Below are 18,810 nucleotides of genomic sequence, written 5' to 3' on the forward strand. Positions count from 1 at the left end.
ATAATAACATTTTAAGTTTGATTTATTATAAATATTTTAATACAGATAATAATAACGAAAAGTATTTGGCCTAAAAAGCATAAATGAAAAAGCTATGTAGTCATAAACTATGTATGTGCAGAGAACAGATGACAAGCAACCTAGATTTTGTATTATGAACAGGGTAATGCCATAAGCTGTTGAAGAACCAAAGTAACAAAATGCAGCAGGCTGCTACTTATAATGTCTCTGAGCTCAACATAACCCAGTACTATTCTTCTATAAACTATGAAACAACGCTGGCATATTGAAAAAACACACAGGCTCATGCTTAATGTGTTAACAGAGGTACAATAGACTTATTATGTGTTTCCAGAGACTGAGGGTGGTCTGAAAAATTAATGACTGTGGTGGTTGAAAATTAAGTGAACTCCCTAATATATACTGTTGTTGATCCACTGAGTTTGGTGTTTAGCATTCCTCAACAGGAGACTAAATCTCTGCAGCCATTTCACAAGAGATGCTGGCGCCCGTAACAGAAATATAGTCAATAATCTTTTATAAGTCCATTGGACTCCAGCGTTTTCCTGTTCCTGCTGGGAAGAAGTCCCAGAGTAAATCACACATGAGGTGTGTGCTCAGGACTCTCTTTAGCCAAAGGGGATGAACATCAGAGAATAAATACTGATAGGACATTCAGAATTATTTCTAAAGTCTACTCAATCAGTAGTTATAAGAAAACAAGGGAACAGGAGTCACACACCCTGAGGTTCATGTAACTGATTGCATCCACCCAATATTTCTGATTATTATTGATCTATCAGTTAGAAAAAGCACAGCTCAGATCTCCATGATCAAACAACCTTTCTGAGCTCAGCTGTGCAGGAGGGCACAATCCGCTTCAGAAGCCCCCTCCCGCAGAAGCAGAGGGATGTGAGGGATGTGAGCTGTGCAGTTTGCTTCCTACCCAAAAATTCTTCCTTTGCAAACCAAAGTTTTAAGCTTCACACTCTTAATATTATGTATAATGACTGTCTGCACCCAGGGACACTGCTCTGTGGATTGAGGCTGGGATGAAGTTACTATGCCCCAATTGCACAGAATCCCAGACTGGTTCGGGTTGGAAAGGACCTTAAAGCTCCTCCAATTCCAACCCCCTGCCACGGGCAGGGACACCTTCCACTAGAGCAGGTTGCTCCAAGCCCCTGTGTCCAACCTGGCCTTGAACACTGCCAGGGATGGGGCAGCCACAGCTTCTCTGGGCACCCTGTGCCAGCGCCTCAGCACCCTCCCAGGGAAGAGCTTCTGCCTTAGATCTAACCTAAATCTTCCTTCTCTGTTTACAGCCATTCCCCTTGTCCTGTCCCCATGTGCCCTTGTCAAAAGCCCCTCTCCAAGTTTCTTGTAGGTCCCCTGCTCGGCACTGGGAGCTGCACTAAGGTCTCTCTGGTGGCTTCTCTTCTCCAGGCTGAGAACAAGCCCAGCTCTCTCAGCCTGTCTCCATATTTAAAGGGTAACAGATACAGTGAACTACCTCGTATTTGTTGAAGTTTGCAGGACGTGAGATGAGGAACATGCAGGACTAAAAGCAGGGCCTTATGGCACTTGAAATGGATATTAATAGAGAAGAAAGGACACCTGTGCTCTGCGCTGCTTGGGTCACAGAAGTGTTCCTGTTGTCTTACCTTTTATTTTACTGTTTCTTTCCCAGATCCAGTTCCAGCCTTGGATTTAGGACAGCAGCTTCAGCTGAAGGTTCAACGTATGCACGATATTGAAACAGAGAACCAGAAACTTAGGGAAACTCTAGAGGAATACAATAAAGAATTCGCCGAGGTGAAAAATCAGGGTAGGTTGCAAATGTATTCTTCTATCAGCTTTCACTGCATACTGAAGTTTGAAGATGGGGATTAAATTCAGTTTTATTTCTCACAGGTAGAATTGACAGTAGCATTGAAATTCAGTAAAGAAAGTGTAATAGTCTGTTACAGCCACTTCTGTATTTATGCATACGTAGATATGGCTTTGGGGAGACTACTTGGCTTTCTTTAACCATTTTGTCTACTGTGGCACCAAGCCAGAGAATGGGGCTCTTATTCTGCATGTTTGGTTGTAGCCTTCAGCGCTACCTAAAAATTCCATCCCTGACTGAAGTTATATGTAGATACTTCATGAGAGGCAGTGCTACTCCTGACATCAAGCTGGGTGCAGGTGCCTGTAGTATGTACATCTTACACTGGCAAACACAAAAGTCCAGTATTTTGTATACACATACCAATCTGTCCAAAATTGAATGTTCTCTATACTCTTGTTTTCCCTTATCTAAATCTGAAATGTATTACTGGAGTACATTCAACAGACATACTGTATTTTTACTCTAGAGACTACCCACAGAGCAATGTAAATACAAGCTAATACTCTTTAATTATTTAAGTTTTAATGAGACCAGAGCACATGAAAATACATGAAAATCTCAATGCGATTTAAAGCCTGGAGTCTTTAAGACTGTTCAAGTTTTCCTGTGATTGAGAAGAAAGTTTCCTGCCCCAGGAAACCAAATCTGCTCAGTTATACACCTTCTTGCCTTCATGGGGCTTTTCATTTCCATGTTGAATACTCAATTCTGGGTGGTGGAAGAGGGAATTGTCCAGGCTTTGGGGAGAATTGAGAGAGGGTTTTTTTTAATGTTGCAGAACTGTTGCACCCAAGTGGGTAACACTTGAAAGCTATGACAGCAACTAAGTTGGTTCTGTTACATCTCATTTTCAGCAGAAAGAGCATATATTGTATATTTTGTTTGAACTTAGAGGGTGTGACATGTGGAGAGGACAGGCACCGGCACGAGGGGATTCAGCCTGGACTGAAAGAGGGGTCCTGTGGGGGAGCCAAAATGCTCTAAACCCCACCGTGTTTATGCTGGAAATGCACAGTAATTGCAGTTCCCCCTGCAGAATTTTCCTGAGGCTGTGCATCCTGTACATCCAAGCATGACACAGGGATTCATCCCAGAAAGTGGAAAAGATCTTCCAGGGATTTTTGCTGCAACCACTCATATACTGTCATCTTTTTATTTTCCCTGTTGGGCACTAACTTCCTTTCTGGTTTGCCACTGTAGTCTTTGCAGTGTTTCTCACTCCAGTGCAGTAGTTTTACACTCCATTTCAAACAGGGATTAATAAAATATCCAGGGAAAAGCCTGTTGTTAGCTAAGGGTGCTTTGATCAGTTAATCTCTTTGTTTGGAGGGCTGTGTATGAGCTATACAGTGCCTGTAAGAACTCCTTCCAAAACCGGTGCAAATGGCAGTGGCTAATAAGCTTTGGCTGACCTGCACAGTAAAGACAGCTCTTACTTCTTCGAGCAGTATGTGGATTAAACTATGCTTGTCCAGCACATCTATTGTTAGGTCTCTAAAGATAAAACCAGATTTTGTTATAAAAGTAGTACTTTTCCCCCATATCTGTGCACTTCTTGCATTCATTTTTGTAGTTTCGTTTCTTTTTACAGTGAAACATTAAAACTTTGTTAAGCTGCTCTCTGCTTCTCCATATACCCGAATACTTTTGCAGATTTATGTCTGAAAATACCTGAAGCAAAGGTGTCTCTGGTACAAAGAGTACATCCTTTCCACATGTGTATGAGCATCCTTTTGTCTGTGTGGAGGAGCATCCTTTGCTTGTTCAGGAAAAGATCACAATTTGTATTACTTCCCGGATCTCAGAGGAGAATTTCCCTTTGCTTTGAAAAAGAAACATCAGAAGTGGCACGTCCTTTTCAGGGCCCATTACTCAGTAACAAGCCTCATCTGGTCTTTACAGGGCTAGCAAAATCCCGCTCCCTCATCCAAAAGAAGCAGGTTTGCTGGCAATCATTTTTACCACTCTTCCCCCTTCTCTTTATGTTCACTGTGGCCCAAGCTGCCACTGGTGTATTTCCCAGGCAGCAGAGCTTGTCACTAGGTAGTTACTCTCTGGCTTTACACTTCTCGAAGTCGAGACTTTGCAAAGATTATGTATGGTTTTGTGTGATAGTACTGAGGAACTTTGGATGTGCAGAGGTATTTTTTCCTAAAGCGTTGTTAATGGCATCTGTTAGTAAGCTGATGTCTTTAACCCCCCACATCTCTGTGTAAGTACACTCAAATGTGTTGCTAGCGGCGAGTCCTCTGGCAGTCTAAGGCTTTTTCCAAATTCCATTATTGTTACAAAGCATACTCTGGTGAATGTCCTGCTTTTCCTCTGCTGAGCCCTATAAGGATCCAGTCCTTTCCTGTGGGTGGGATCAAAGGGCTTTCACGCAGGAGTGGATGAGGGCACGTAATAAGATGCTGTCCATCAGAGACTGCGCTGTAGCTCTGCAAGTTTATGCATCTTCTCTCATCCATTACCAAGCACAGTAAATGTGAGATAGCTCCTTTAGCTGAGAGAAGGGTTTCTGCAAATTCCCCAGAAGGCTACAAGCGCACTCAGAAAGTTATAATAGTTAATGCTTGTGCATAAAACCTGGTGTCAGTGGCAAGGCAGTTAGAGCAACTAGAATATGAAGGGCTCCAGAGTGTCTGTTGAATCTGATCTACTGTTAATGCAGCAGTTAAATCTTAACTGCCTTATTTTTCATCAGTTGTGAAGCAGAACGTAGCTGTATCCCAGATACGTATTCAATTAGTGTTAGATTGCATCTGTGCATGAACCATAGTAAAACTGCCTCTTTTTACATGGGCACAGTTATATGAATTAGCTGTCCTGTGTATAAATGCATACTTAAACTCACACTGGGACTTTATTAATCTCCAGTTGGCAGTGAGCTAATTTTAGACTAGTCAATAAGGTGATATTATATTTTCCAGTTGATTCCCCCCCTCCTTTATGTTTTTTAAAGTCATGTTTCACCTTCTTCACTCTGCTTTCCAGCAAACTCCATTGATCCTTCTCAGCCTAAACACTTAAAGTTCAATTTAACATTTAGGGAGTAAAAGGTCTCCAAAGGGACTCATATCCATTGATTTTGTGTCAGAGTTGAAGAGCTAAAGTTTAAAACACGCTGAGCCTACAGGGTAAAGAAAGCCTTGTGTTGTGGAACCACGTGGAGCTGTGTAAACTCATTCTTCCCCTATTGTTTTTCTGTAGAGGTTACAATAAAAGCACTTAAAGAGAAAATCCGAGAGTATGAACAGACCCTGAAGAACCAAGCGGAGAATATAGCCCTTGAAAAAGAACAAAAGTTACAAAATGATTTTGCAGAGAAGGAGAGGTGAGTGTTTATGTGCATGTGTGATCTGTCAGCACTGCAGAGGAGGAGAGATGTATTTCTCTGTATTTAATCTTCCCAGCCAGGACTCGCTGTTCAGTGCACTGAGACAGCTCATATATTGAGTGATTGTGGCGATTTATGTGTTTGACACGGAATCATTTGATACTCAACTTTGCACCGAAAAACAATGGTGAAAGTGTGGAAGTAAAACAAGGACAGATTGTTTCTTCGCGGTAGTGCTGCGTGGGGGGTGTCATGTTCAGAAGGGTGCAAACCTGCTTTTCTTCTTCACTAGCTGTATTGTCCTTTGTGACACTAATCTTTCTCCATTAGCCGACAGTGTAATTCAGTCTGCTGTGTCTGCTTTGTGTGTCACAGTACCGCTGTAGAATCTGTACAACCCTGGGCTGAGCAAGATGCAACACTGTACCCAAGAGCGTGGGTAAAAGATGCATCTCCCCTGCTCCTGTGGTAATATCTAAGAGAGGGGATGTGCTCCTGAATTATCCCGAGAAGCATTGCACATTCCTACATGTCAAAATTAAGAAGTATTTTAATTACTTATTACTGATTTTTGCAAGCATCTTGGATGCATTTCTAGACCTTTGCAAGCAAGCAGGAAACGTTTGAATCTTGTAGGTCGGCGAGCAAACAAATCAGCAGGACAAGACCAAGGGTCCTGAGAGGGATTTTTTAGGCTGCATTCCCTACCTTGAGAATTCATTTCTCCTATGGAACAATAACACTTAGTGTGGAAGCCTTTCACTTTACATGACCTTTTTAGTTGGTGGGTTGGTTGTTTCAGTTCAGATCTGAGTAGGAGGAATCTATCAGTGAATGCAAAGCTTTATTTAATCCATCAATATCCGTGGTTACTTTTCAGTAAGTAGTGTGTAAGCAGTGGCTTTAACAAGTGCAATTTAGGTATGCTTAGAAATAAAACAAAATGACAGGTCATTGAATGCAAATAAAAGTGTGTACAGGAGAGGTTTGAAGTTCTCAAACTATATCATTTGGTATGAAGGGAACTGATGCATGTTTCTGGCTATAAATAGTTATTAACCTGGTCAGCAGCGTTGGAGAATAAATCCATGCACCCTGTGGAGTGCAGGTAGGATGCTGGTAGTTTCATAAGCCCTTCCCGCATTCTCAGATCTGAAGAGTACCTTAAAAGCAATGTCATAAAAAGCAGCAACTCCTGGGAGATGCTGGAGCAGCTCCCTTTCAGAGATGAGTTTCTAGCGCCTGCAGTCAGCCTATAGCAAGGAGCGTAGCGACTGTATGGCCAGATGATGTTGGAACGTGTATAACTGACACGAGCAAATATTGCCTGTGGACATAAAAAATGTGAGCATATTAGAGGTTTGCTCATGTTATATGGAAAATAGCAGTGTGAGATTTGTTTTGAAATATGTGTGTTCTCTTAAAGAGTGGCTAATAATATTACTGCATTTGGCATCCATTAGAGCTATGATGAAACAGCTGCTGCATCTATTCGCTATATCAGTTATGGCAACAAATTTCTTCATTATGACAGTGAAATGGAAATGTATCATTCTTCTTGTACTAACTTTGTACAACAGAGGGTGCCTGGTGACAATTTTCTCAATGTGTGTGACATTTCCAAAACAAATTATGCTCAAGAAAACCTTCCACTAAAGTTGTCATTTATACAGCAGTCAACTCTTGTATAATGTTCACAGCTTATGTTATGAGGTGGCTACACTGTTAAAATTTTAATAAGTGGGACTGCAAAGTATGAACAGTATCGCAGCGTGACATGATTTATGGGTCCCGTTGAAGCACCTTGTAGTCTGTGTGGTGTTGTCAGTTGTCTGATGACAGTTGAGACATTTAATCACTCTATCTTCCAAATTTGCAAAATACAGATAAGTTGTTTAACATGATTATGAGCTCTGTTCTCACCTCTTCTCTTCCCTTTATAGAAAATTACAGGAGACACAGATGTCGACAGCCTCGAAGCTGGAAGAAGCTGAACACAAAGTTCAAGCTTTGCAAACAGGTTTGGCATCGCTTTTCTGACCTCTAGCAGTGATTAGACTGGAGGTGGGAGGATAGAGGTCATGAAATATATCAGGACTGTGTGAACCAGCTCTTGGAAGTGCAAAGATCCAACACAGCTTAAACGTGCTTTGTACATTGGACCTTCTTTGGGGCTTCACACCTTAAGTCAGTGCTTGCGTTGCAGCCAGTCTATTGGTAAATACAGTGGACAGGGCCAAGCATGAGGCAAGTAAAGTGTTAGAGCATCACTGCAATTAAATCAGACTATAGAACTTCTCGTCCATGTTGTGTTTTGCTCTGGTTTCACACATTTCTGAACTATGATAAGTACGTGTAGTGATCTCAGTTCGGTACAAACCTAGTTTCCACCAGTGTGTCTTGCCTATTGCTATGACTTGCTTACCATTAGTATTCATCTCTGCATACTTAGAGATTCCAGGTCTGGACACATTTTGTGGTGTTTCATATGAGAACACAAGAAATTGTATTACCTGAATTACTGCAGTAAATATTTCACATGAATAAGCACTTTAGCCAGCTTAATAGAAATTAATAATGTCTAGCTTTGTTAAGCAGACATTGGAAAATTTGCAGTGTAAAAGGAATACCTTAAGAAATTGTGAAAAATCAAGTCTCTGTTTTTTCTAAGTCATAATGGTTTGGCTACGTAGAAAGATAAAGCACAGAATTTTTCATCAGGAGGTGTATACAGCTTTATTTGTGGCTGAATAAAAGAAAATGAGAGTAGTCTTTTTGCTTTTCACTGCTGTCACAGTGCTGTAATGCTTCATGTTTATGCCTTTTAGCCTTGGAAAAAACCAGAACAGAACTATTTGATCTGAAAACAAAATACGATGAAGAAACTACTGCAAAGTAAGAATTCACTGTTTTCTTTCTATGTCTTCCTTCAGGGTATCGCTGCTTTTTTGTTTTGCGTCTGTCTGCTGGAGACAGATGAAATGGAAGAGGTTCAGGAGTCCAAATTTGTTGGAAAACATGGTCATAATTTGGCCTCCTATAGAGAGATTATTAGTTTTCATATTTTCTTCCACCCACCAAGACACTTTTCCTGGCACACATGCTCCCGCATTCCTGGTTTCACTCTCAGATGCTGTGTCTCTCATGTATAATATATACTGTGTACCTCTGATACTACGTATTTCTTATATTTTATTTAGAAATAGGGCAATTTCAGAAATAAGATATTTACTGTGATCTTCCAATCTTGGTGAAAAGAAAACTGGGTTTAGTAAAGGATTTCTTTTTCACTGTCAGGCACCCTCCCTCTTTCTGCTTTTGGGGTAGCAGTCATCACTGTCTCAAAATCACCCCAAATTACAGAGTACCAGTTTATGGTGGAATTTTCTTGTTTTCAAGCAGAACATGAAGGTAGCCTCAGAAGTATATATCCCTGTCTTCTTAATGCCTACTGTTTCCAATTATCCCCTGGTTTTTTAACAATCAGTGCAGGGAACAACAAAAGAGAGACAGTCTTCTGCTGTTTTTCTTTGAACCCTTCATATTTAAGGAACTTTGTAATGAGAAGGAATTCTCATGATCAGCAGTATTAAGCCCAAAGAGTCATTTCTGTGTCTGGAAATGGGATGGGAAAGAAGCAGCCATTTCAGATGGGTGTCCCTCGGCTTGCTCTAAGGGCAAGGGTTGGAAGATGTGCGTCATGTCCCTATGCCCACTACCCCCATCCTGCAGAGCCCCAGCTTCACCCCAACTTCCAAGTAGGCTCGTGATGGAGTGAACAGAGAGGAAAACCCTTGCTCCTGCCTTTACCCCCCATTCTTGTACAGGGCATATGGTTAAGAGAAGGTTGTTGGCTGTCTCTGTGTTGAGGCGAGACCATAGCCTCGGCTTGATGGAAGGAGTGACAACATCTTGGTATAGCCTGTAGGTCAGTGCTTTCTGCTGTGGCTCATGGCTGTCTAGATAATACAGGTTTTTCAAAGCTGCTCAAATTGGCAACAAGTTTTAATTTCTTACCATATGGTTCTGTGAGCATTGAGGATCCGATTCAACACTGAGTACATGGAGAACTTGGAGCTTACAAAATTCAGTCCATAGTAGTTAAGAATCAGCACTTGGAGTCAAAACACCTTTTATGTGAGTCAGGAAAATCTTTTAGGTAAATTTGGCGTTTGCTCTGAAAGTCCAGTTTCCTTTGAGTTCCGTATAAAGGGCTCAGAAGTATATTTGCTCCTTCATTGATTTCCTCCTTCTCTAACAGACACATCCTAATGATGTTTCTGATGGAGCCTTAAATTACTGCAGATTGCCTGGATTTTTTTTCCTGCACGTAACTGATGCTGGCAGCTCTGTTGCTGTTATTGTGTCTTGCAGTCACTTCTATGGGAACAGTCAGAGATCAGGGCTCAGTGGCTGTAGGCACTGAACCTAATAACCCTTCACCCTTTTTAATGTTTTTATTTGCAGAGTGCTGCATTTTTTAATACCGTGGCCCTAAATTGTGTGATTTATCTTATCCTGAGCAAAAAAATGGACTCTAAAATGTTTGCATTTCTAAGGTGTTTCGTTGGGTCAGGGAGAGTCACACGGAAATGTTTCATATGATCTTGAATATGATTCTTACCTAATATATAAAGAATGACATAAAATTGGTAGCATCTGCAGTAGCAAAAAGTTTATTGTGTTCTGTAGCAGAACAATTATGAAGGCTGGGTCTAGAATACAGTGATTGTGGAGCTGAATCCTGAAGCAGACATTAAGCATGTACTTTATCTCCCAGACTAATGTGCTGTGAAAACAAACTTGTAGGACCTAATAACAGAAGAAATATTTTATCATTGTTTTGGATATTTATGGCAGGAATAGTTCTTGCATAACAACAGTCATCTGTGGAGTTTGTAGCCTAGATTTTGCAATATGGAAATCTAGAAAAACATGAAAAGGGAACTGAATGTAGACAGTGAAATTGAGTCATCTATTTTAATTGTAAAAGCTGGGAGAAACGCTGAAAAAACACCAATAAAAATGGTGAAAGACAGTTTGATTCTTTTCTACAAAGAAATCCTCTTTTGATCTAAGTCTGAAAAGCTACTTGTATTGCCAATTTTAATTTTCTGTTTTAAAAACATGTGATTTTTATCTTAGGCCAGAATTGTTGGGTTCACAGACGCTTATTTGGTGCAGATGAATTGGAGTGTCTTCAGGAAAAGAAAAAAAAGATAATAGTCAATTTTTTAAAGCTAACAGTGCTTTAAGATTTTCAGTTTTGGACTAACGCTGTCTTTCAACTGTTGGTAACTTTGAAAATCTTTCAAACAACAACAAAAAACAGAAGCAAAAGAAATACACAGTAAATAGTCTTCGTATCAGCGTTAAGGGGTCTGGATTTTGTCCTGGCGACTGGTTGGTGTGATCTTAAGGTTGGAAATCATTATGTCAACGTGTTTGTTGATCTTTTCAAACGTCCTGCTCAAAGTACGTGCAGAGTGTGAGGTACAGAGGGACCATCCGAGCTTGATGCTAGCAAGGACCTTCAGATGGGAGCAGCTGCTGAAGTTAAAATCTTCAGTCAAATCAGCTTCTGTCACCCCAGTGTATAAAAATGTCCATTCCCTTTGCCAGCGAGCAGGTACCGTGTGCGCAGCAGGAGCAGAGGTGCAGCCCCTGCCCTTCCCTGGCCCCAGCATCCCGCCGGTACCCCGCATGCAGGGGCTGAAGGTGTTAATGACAAGAAGAAGTTTATTATGTGCAGTCAGTGCAGTCTGTCAGCTGGAATATCAGAAGCTGAATTTGACAAGATGGCAGCAGCAAAGTTTTCCATGTGTAGGCTTGAAGTAAAATGTAATTAGCCTTTATGTGCAGAACAAGGATCCATTGATGAATACAGCTGGTCTTTGTTTTTTTCTGTCATTGAGTGTGGGAGGTAAAAGTGTTCTTCTTCATGTTTATTAATACAAGATTCCTTAGACAAATGGCAAGCACAGTTTAATATTTGTTGGAACACAGAGGGGCTTGCCAAAACAGTTGTTGTGTAAGAGGATTTCAAGGTTTTCAGATTATAATCATCTCTGGGTTAAATAAATGAATGATTACTCTGCCTTTTTCAATTAAAGAGGCACATCCACTCTCGAGGCCTGATACCGATTTTGTTTGCTGTCCCACACGTTTCTATCAGCAAACCTGGATTTAACCACCACTAATGAGTTTGATCTGGAGATTCTGTCGGAGCTGGAACTGGAAAGCAAACTCAGACTGGAGTTTCAGGAGAATTAAAGGAGAATTTTCCCTAGTGCAACAGAGATTTTTTTTCTCTGTCCTCTGTAGAAAAAGAAACATTTTTGTTTGCATCTCCTTAGCTTTCCGGGGACAAAATGTTCTCCTTCCTAAGGATGCTCTTTTGCTTCTGGTTCGCTGCGGAGTCCAAGCAAGTGTTTGGGATTCCCAGCTGAGCAGTTAATGCTCCCAGCCAGAAGGCTTCAATTCCAGTTTTATCAATTCCAGAGCCACCTCTTCGCTCCGACCCCTCCTCTCTCCCCAACCTAAATGAATTCTAATTGGAAAAGGATCTTGGGTTGTAGCACATACAGTAGGCTTGTTACATTACTGTTAACATGTGGGCTGAGGCTCCCTGCCTTTGATGAAAGAAAATATCGAATTTCACTGAAATGCTACATTTTCACCGGGAAATGTTAAGTAGTCTTGTGAGGATTTTAGGTACTGCCCCCTCCTCCTGCAGTAAAAAACCTTCATAAACAACACAAAGCAAAAACTGTTTAGGTTAAGGTTGTCAGTCAAAGCAGCTCTGCTACCAGTTTTGTTACCTCTGCGTTACCTCTAAAAGTAGTCTCTGCACACAAAATGCAGTGGGGATGTTCATATTTACCAAAGTAGTCCTAAACCAACTACTTTCAATAACTTGCAGGAAAAATATCTTGCCTCCCGCTATATGAAGCAGAGAATTGTTGTCCTTTCCTAGATTAGACTCATTATTTTGGCGCCACAGCTAAGGATGACACAGGAGGGCACGGCCGGGTAGCATCATTAAGGCTGTACACTGGTGCAATATTGCAAATTACCCCACTGTATAGCTCCAGCTGACTTATTTTAATCCTGGGCTGCATTTTAATGAAAACTAAATCTGGAAATGAACAGAGCTGTTGATGAAAGTGTGGTCTGCAGGCTGGCTGTCCCTGCTTTACAATAAAGGGGAGTTTTCCATAGTTTTAGGGCCTGAATGGGAAACCTTGACTCACAGGATTTCAGTATTGGTGTTTAATACTCCTTTTCTTGCAGTGGTCATAAACCCTGGTCAGCAAGGCTGGGGATGCTGGAATGGACACTGTGCATGTATCTCTTACAAAGGCCATCTCTGCCCTAAAGAGCTTACAGTGTGATACCATCACAGTGTAAAAGAAGTTAATGAAACAAATAGGTAGAAGCTCAGGAGTGGGAGGACAAAGTAATGCCTATTTTCATCCCTATATCCTGCTTGAAAATAAATCCTCAAGTAATCTGCACAGAGGTGGGTGACAGATGGGGGGTGCTGGGACAGAGGCAGGCGGTGGTGTCAGAAGAGGGAGGGATAGCAGGAGGAGCACAGCTCCTTGGCTTACCTGCATGGAGGATGAGCCATTCCAGTCTCCAGTGTGGGGAAATGAAGAGGTTTTGTGGATTATACGCCAAAAATACAGTAACAGCAGGGGGTGCTTGTGGGTTTGGGCTGCTTGGGTCGAAGGGTGCTTCTCTTTCTTACCTATTATTGACCAGACCTCAGTGTACAATGAAGTTCTAAAGACGTGGCTTTCTGCGTGAAAGGAGTGTTGGATTGGGCTTGAAGACATAGCATCAGTAGTTCTATAGAATTCATGAAGAATTTCTGCCCGAAGTTCTGTGATGGAATTGGAGCTCAAGTAGTCATGTGAAATCTTCTGTTACATTGGGACAAATCTCAGTTAACTTGGACTTGGGGGGAATAATTCCCAGTCTAGAGTGAGAATTGAATTTGACCTATGAATTATTTACTTTAATTTTTTTCTTTAACAACTCTTTCCTGTTGAAGTGCTGCCTGGTACCAGTATATCACTTCTCAAATGTTTGGAGTCTTCCATTTTGACGGTGCTCAGGGTCAAACTGAATAAAAAATAAAGTCATGCTCCCTCCAGCATCACATAATTACTGTGATAGATGGTCTCAAATGCTGCTTCCCCCCATTGAGCATGAAATACTGTAGTTAGGGTGGTTGTGTTGTACATGACATGAAATAGCTTCTATTTGCTGTGCCTTTAAGGTCTTAAAGTTTCCTATTTCCTGTTCTTTTGATGAGTCATTAACTTCTAATGCTGGTCTCTGGAATCATTGCTGTATTTAAAGTCATTTCCCTAAAAACAGGAGGTGGAGAACTTCATAAGCCTTGGCCCTTACTGTTTTTTCTGTTCTTAAATTTCTTAGTCCTACCAAAAACTCTCTCTGCATGTTACAATATGAGGCATTTGTTAAGAGCTGTGACTGTGCCTTATGCAAAAGTCAAGAGGCTGAAAGTTACTCCGTAACGTTAATAATTTGCTTAAAAACCTACTAATGAAGATGAATGAGAAGACTTTGGAGATCTGCTGCTTATTTTGATCTAAAGCCCTTGTGTGAAATAGGGCTTGAAAGCTCCTGTGCTAACCAACCTGTTCTGTCATATTTCTGCTTCAAGGGAGGTATGATGTGGGGACTGAACTGCAGCGTTACTGCAAAGCCCTTGTCTTTGTGAAAAGCTGAGTGCTTGCTGTGAAATGTTGTCATTAGTCTTTACTTCTGGGTAAGGAAACTGAGGCATAAGGCATGAGTATGGTGCTCAAAGACAAGAAGTCTGGTCTTGTCTGGAGCCTAGAAATATGCAGACATGAGGATCATAAACCACAAACCATGTTTTTAATTATTATTATTTATTTCTCAGGGTGCATTTCTAACAACTCCATGTAAACGGAGCTTTTAGAGTTTGAAGGTCTTAGTGCTGGAGCTGGGCTCTGTTGCCTCTTCTGTTAGATTTGTAATGCTTGCAATTAGTTCAGGTAACTTTGTGACAGCACAGAAGTGCCCTAACTCCTTTCAGGGTATTTTTGGTTTTTAAGCTCAGGTGAGACTGTGCAGTTCCTTTTGTAGTATAGTCTAAAAGCTGGTGTTACTTAAGAGCCCAAAGTAGAAAAAAAGTAGCCTTAGGGTATTCCAACATATTCTAGTCATCACCCTGTTATCTGTAACCTTGGATTGACATAAGATCTTTAGATAGAAACCTTTAAATAAATGCAAAGTGCTGTATTAAAGGCTCTTATTCTGCTGTGCCAACCATGCTGTCGGTCATCCTGACCACAGCTGCAACCACAGCTCCTTCCCAGGCATGAAACTGCATGGAAGAGGCTGCAGGGTCCTCGGTGTGTGGGTCTGTATGAAATCACAAGGGGCAGAAGCATCCCGCTCCTGTCTGTTCCCACTTGCTCTCACTGGAGCCAGACCTCCTCAGGCTATTGCAAGCTGCCTTAATACACTGAGCAGAGGGACCACAAGCACGTTCCTGCAGTCCCAGCCTACCTGCGAGTCCAACAGAAGGGCAGTCCGGTTTTGTGAGCCGTCTTGCCATGGTAGCTCATTTTATCTGGAACAGCTGAACTCTGTAAGGGCTTTGTGGGGAAGAAGAGGAGCCACTTACAGGGAAGGAGCATCCTTCTTGCAAAGGCACATCTGCCCCTGAGTGTGGACAAGGTCCTTGGGCCTCCATGTCCCAGTCAGCTGAGCTTGGTTTTCAGGCAGCCCTTTCATGTACGTGCACACGTTATAATAGTCTCATTTTTTTGAATGCAAAGTAGCAAATCAACAGAGTTATTTTTGGTTACAGCACCGCTTTCTTGTCAGGCCTTGTGTTAGAGAGCAGGGAGAGCACTTGGTGCTGCTGTGGCTCCTTCAGCACAGCCACTGCTGGGCTGCGATCATGGGGAAGACGATCGGGATAAATCCTTGAATCATCAGAAACGGTTCATCTCTTTCCATCGGGACCTGCCCTGCATAGTACACAGGGATACCTATTTCCAGCCACAAAGCAAAGCTCTCCATCAGGCTCTAAGTGGAGCTGGCAGTTACTGCAGTAGTCGTCCCTACCTAGCTACACACTTACTGTGTAGGCTTTCTCTGCTGGCATTTACTTGAGGCTCTCCTTGTGCTCTATAGATGGATTCCAGCTGCTTTTCCCACTCCCACGCGATGACAGTGCAGGCAAAAAAAATGAGTCACAAAGTGTGTTGTGCTCCCTCATTTAATGGGAAGAGATGGCTCTCCTGAACAGGAGCGGAAGTTCGGGAGGCTCTGTAAGACCCCAAGCGCTAAAACTCTGTATCCCGAAAAACATCTCTTTCTTCTGCCTTTACCTTCTCTCCCTTTGGAAAGGCACACGTTTGCAGTGGGAGCTGGCGGAGCTGCTCTCCCCTGTGCCACCTTGTTTTATACAGACAGCTTTCGCATTCATCCAGTGTGATCTTTTTGTTTGCCTATTCCAAGAACAGGAAGGGGTGTGCCATCACTGGCACTGGCTCTGTCTGGCACAACCTTTAGGGAAGTATCCCTGTGCTGCTTCCTCATTAGACATGTTTTCAGCATCTCTCCGAATTGTATACCTAAGTGTGTCTGATCCCATCCCTGCCTTAAAATGTTGCTGTCGTGCCACAGCTATAAGCCACCTTACTATAGAAACTACACAGGCATTATCCTCTTCACAGTGGCTTTAAAAATAACAAGTATTCCTAGTTTGCATTATCCATTAGTACTGCTGATGTTGGGAAATTTGGGCTGTTCACATTACTCAGGATAAAGACTACAGAATGAAGTTCTGTGCCTGCATCTCTGTACAAGTAGTCCCTGATGCTTTCACAAGGCCTTTAAAACCGTTGGCAATTACTTCTCTTGCCCATTCCCATGGAAATCTTTGACTTCCATTTTAACCCTTATCCTTGATTCCTATGGCAGAAACAGAGCTGGGAGGGAATCATCTGGGTTGGCATTATGTACAGGAGTCAACCTCAGCACTTGCACCTCTGCGTGTGCTCTGGCTGCAGGAGAAAAGGAGATTTTGGTCTGCAGACTTTTAGTAGTTTTGGCAGGGATACAGCCATGAAACAGTGGCATTCCCAGTAAATTAAAGACTTCTCTGGGAAGCAGTTGCAGCTTGGAGCAGGTCAGGTTGGCTGTACTGCATGTGGATGTCAGAGGAGCCTGTCCTGCCTGGTTCAGCCCCTTCTGAACACCCTGGAGACATCACTTAAGGGAACCCAAGAAATATGGTCTCATTTACATGTCCTCTGATCTCAGTTAACAGACAATGCCATGTGGGATTGGAGTTCCGTGTCCCAGAGAGCACCTCATGTGATGAAATTGAATCTCCTTATCTTGATTACATTCTTACAAAAATATGCTTCCCTGAGTACCTTTTTAAAAAGTATCTCTGAATAAGAAACTGAGAATCCCAAACAGAAGGAGCTAGGAACAGGATTGGGCACTAAGTCAGAGATTTGGGAAAGAAGGATGTTGGCCAGCTCATGGAGCAGAAGGGGCAAGGCAGGATGGTGCAGGCACTAAACCCAAGAAAAACAGTAGACAACATGCAGGCCTGTTAATAACTTCATTAGCATTCATGTAAAGCTTTAAACAAACAAATGCATTTACAATCCTGTAAGCCTGCAATTATTAACCCTTAACATTTATCTGGTGTGTTTCTGCAGGAGCAGATCATGGCAAAGGCTGTGATTCCGTGCCTGTGACAGCCTTGCGTCCCGTTTCTATAACAGGTTGAGAAACTGAGTCACAGGGAAATTGATCAGGGATGGGGGGGGTGATCAGTGTTACAGCAAGGATCAAAGCTAAGCAGTCAAATCACTGCATAGAAGAAAGGACTGCTTCTTCCCTTATTTTGCTTAGATACAGCTTCTTAGTGCCCAGAATAAACCCTAGCTGATTGAATCTTGCTTGCAAGTTTTAAATGCGTGTTAGTAACAGATTTTGAACAAAACTCAAATTTGACTGAAGCACTGCCTTAGAGTTAGCAATCTTCTGCAGTGCCTTGTAATAGATCATCTTTGGTTACTTGTGATCACCAGCTCTGCAGCCTGTCTTCATTCCTTCCCTCAAACTAATGAACTATCAACTGAACAGTGTGTTTTTTTTTCCTGCCCCCAATACAATTTTTATTTGTGAGAGGTTTTAGGCTAGTCTGGACTTGATTTGTTCTGTGCTGGCTACCAGGCATAAATCTCTTCGGTTCCCTGTGGACTGCACTCGCCGGATGATAAACCTGCCCTCCTACACCTCCTCCTGGATGAACTCCTGCGGTTGAACCACTCGTAACCTGGATTGCTGGGATGAAGTCAGGCTGGTTTCCAACTATACTAACAAGCATATATATTCATACACACATATATATAGAGATGAAAAAAATACAGAGGGAGAGCCACAGCAACTTTTGTCCAGTGGCTTACATTTTCTTCCTTTTCCCTCATTTGATTTCAAAACTCATCACTAAGAAAAGAGAATCTTTCTAGTACAGTTGGTGCTAAGCAGAGTTGCAGGGGAGGATTGTGAAATGGGTGACTTTCTTTGCATGGTTTCCTCAAGAAATTGTGTTTACTGATGTTTCATTTCCTGTGTGTTTCCCCATTTGAGGTATGTGGATTATTAACCTGCCTGAATACAGTGGTTACAGCGGGCAGATAACCTGAGGGGCACATATGGCTTTCATAAAAATGTAACACCCATTCCATCGTTGTGAACTGTGTCGGCTACCAGTTGGGTTGCCATAAATCGCTGAGAAATGCACACAGCCTTAACCAGTAGTGAGGGGTGCATAACTTAACCAGGGAGTAACTAACCGGCCTAATAAATCTACATTCCCTCTTTGCTGGAGGTACTTCAGGGAAAGCAGGAACAATTTCTACAGCCTGATATATCCCACGTGGTGATGGGAATGTAAAGGATAAGGGGAGTTGTTCTGCAGAGGGGTTCCTATACCCTGCTCTGTTTCTGTGTCTGGGAATCTCTGTCTCATGTAGAACAAGCACAGAGCACTGCCAAGCAGCCGGGTTTGCAGCCAGAGTGCCCAGCATCCTTGTTCAGGGCCGTCATTAAAAGATTTCATGAAACAGCCTTAAAAATGAAAAGTTTCCTTTCTGAGAGAGAGAGATAATTGAACTCATTGATTTGTTTCACGGTTTGTTTGCCCTTTCATTCCCTTCCTGAGGTGCTGTTTGTTGAGGAATGTCTCCAATTGCCAGAAAGACAGTGGGGTGTCTAATATTTCCCCGCCAGCTCTCCTTTCAGCCAGAGCAGAGTACTGTGGCAAGCCTACGATATGAATTTTTAATGCAGAACTTTATAACATAGCCCTTGCAGCACGGCTGCACTACTCTCTAGAGCTTTCAGATTTAATGCTCTGATGAACAGAGCACAGACTTGGGGCATTTGACAGCAGTCGGAATTAACCCCTACATTACCGACTGTGTAGCAGTTAATTTCCCTGTAGATTAATACAGACATGGCAGGAAAGAGTCCAGATACT

The 18,810-nt window shown here is 42.2% G+C and overlaps 1 protein-coding gene across 1 annotated transcript in view; it reads left to right on the forward strand.

Annotated features, from left to right (window-relative positions):
* Nucleotides 1-1,684: 1,684 nt before the first annotated feature.
* The window catches only part of LOC104410474 (protein CASP-like), a gene marked incomplete at its 3' end in the record, with an annotated part of 38,007 nt that continues 20,881 nt past the window's right edge, over nt 1,685-18,810 (forward strand). The window contains exons 1-4 of the mRNA XM_010020638.1: nt 1,685-1,828; nt 5,105-5,228; nt 7,175-7,251; nt 8,060-8,126. Coding sequence (XP_010018940.1) covers nt 1,744-1,828; nt 5,105-5,228; nt 7,175-7,251; nt 8,060-8,126 — 353 coding nt within the window. The remainder of the gene's footprint in view (nt 1,829-5,104; nt 5,229-7,174; nt 7,252-8,059; nt 8,127-18,810) is intronic.

Source organism: Nestor notabilis, unplaced genomic scaffold, assembly GCF_000696875.1.
Source record: "Nestor notabilis isolate BGI_N333 unplaced genomic scaffold, ASM69687v1 scaffold25538, whole genome shotgun sequence".
In the NCBI taxonomy this organism is placed as follows: Eukaryota; Metazoa; Chordata; class Aves; order Psittaciformes; family Psittacidae; genus Nestor; species Nestor notabilis.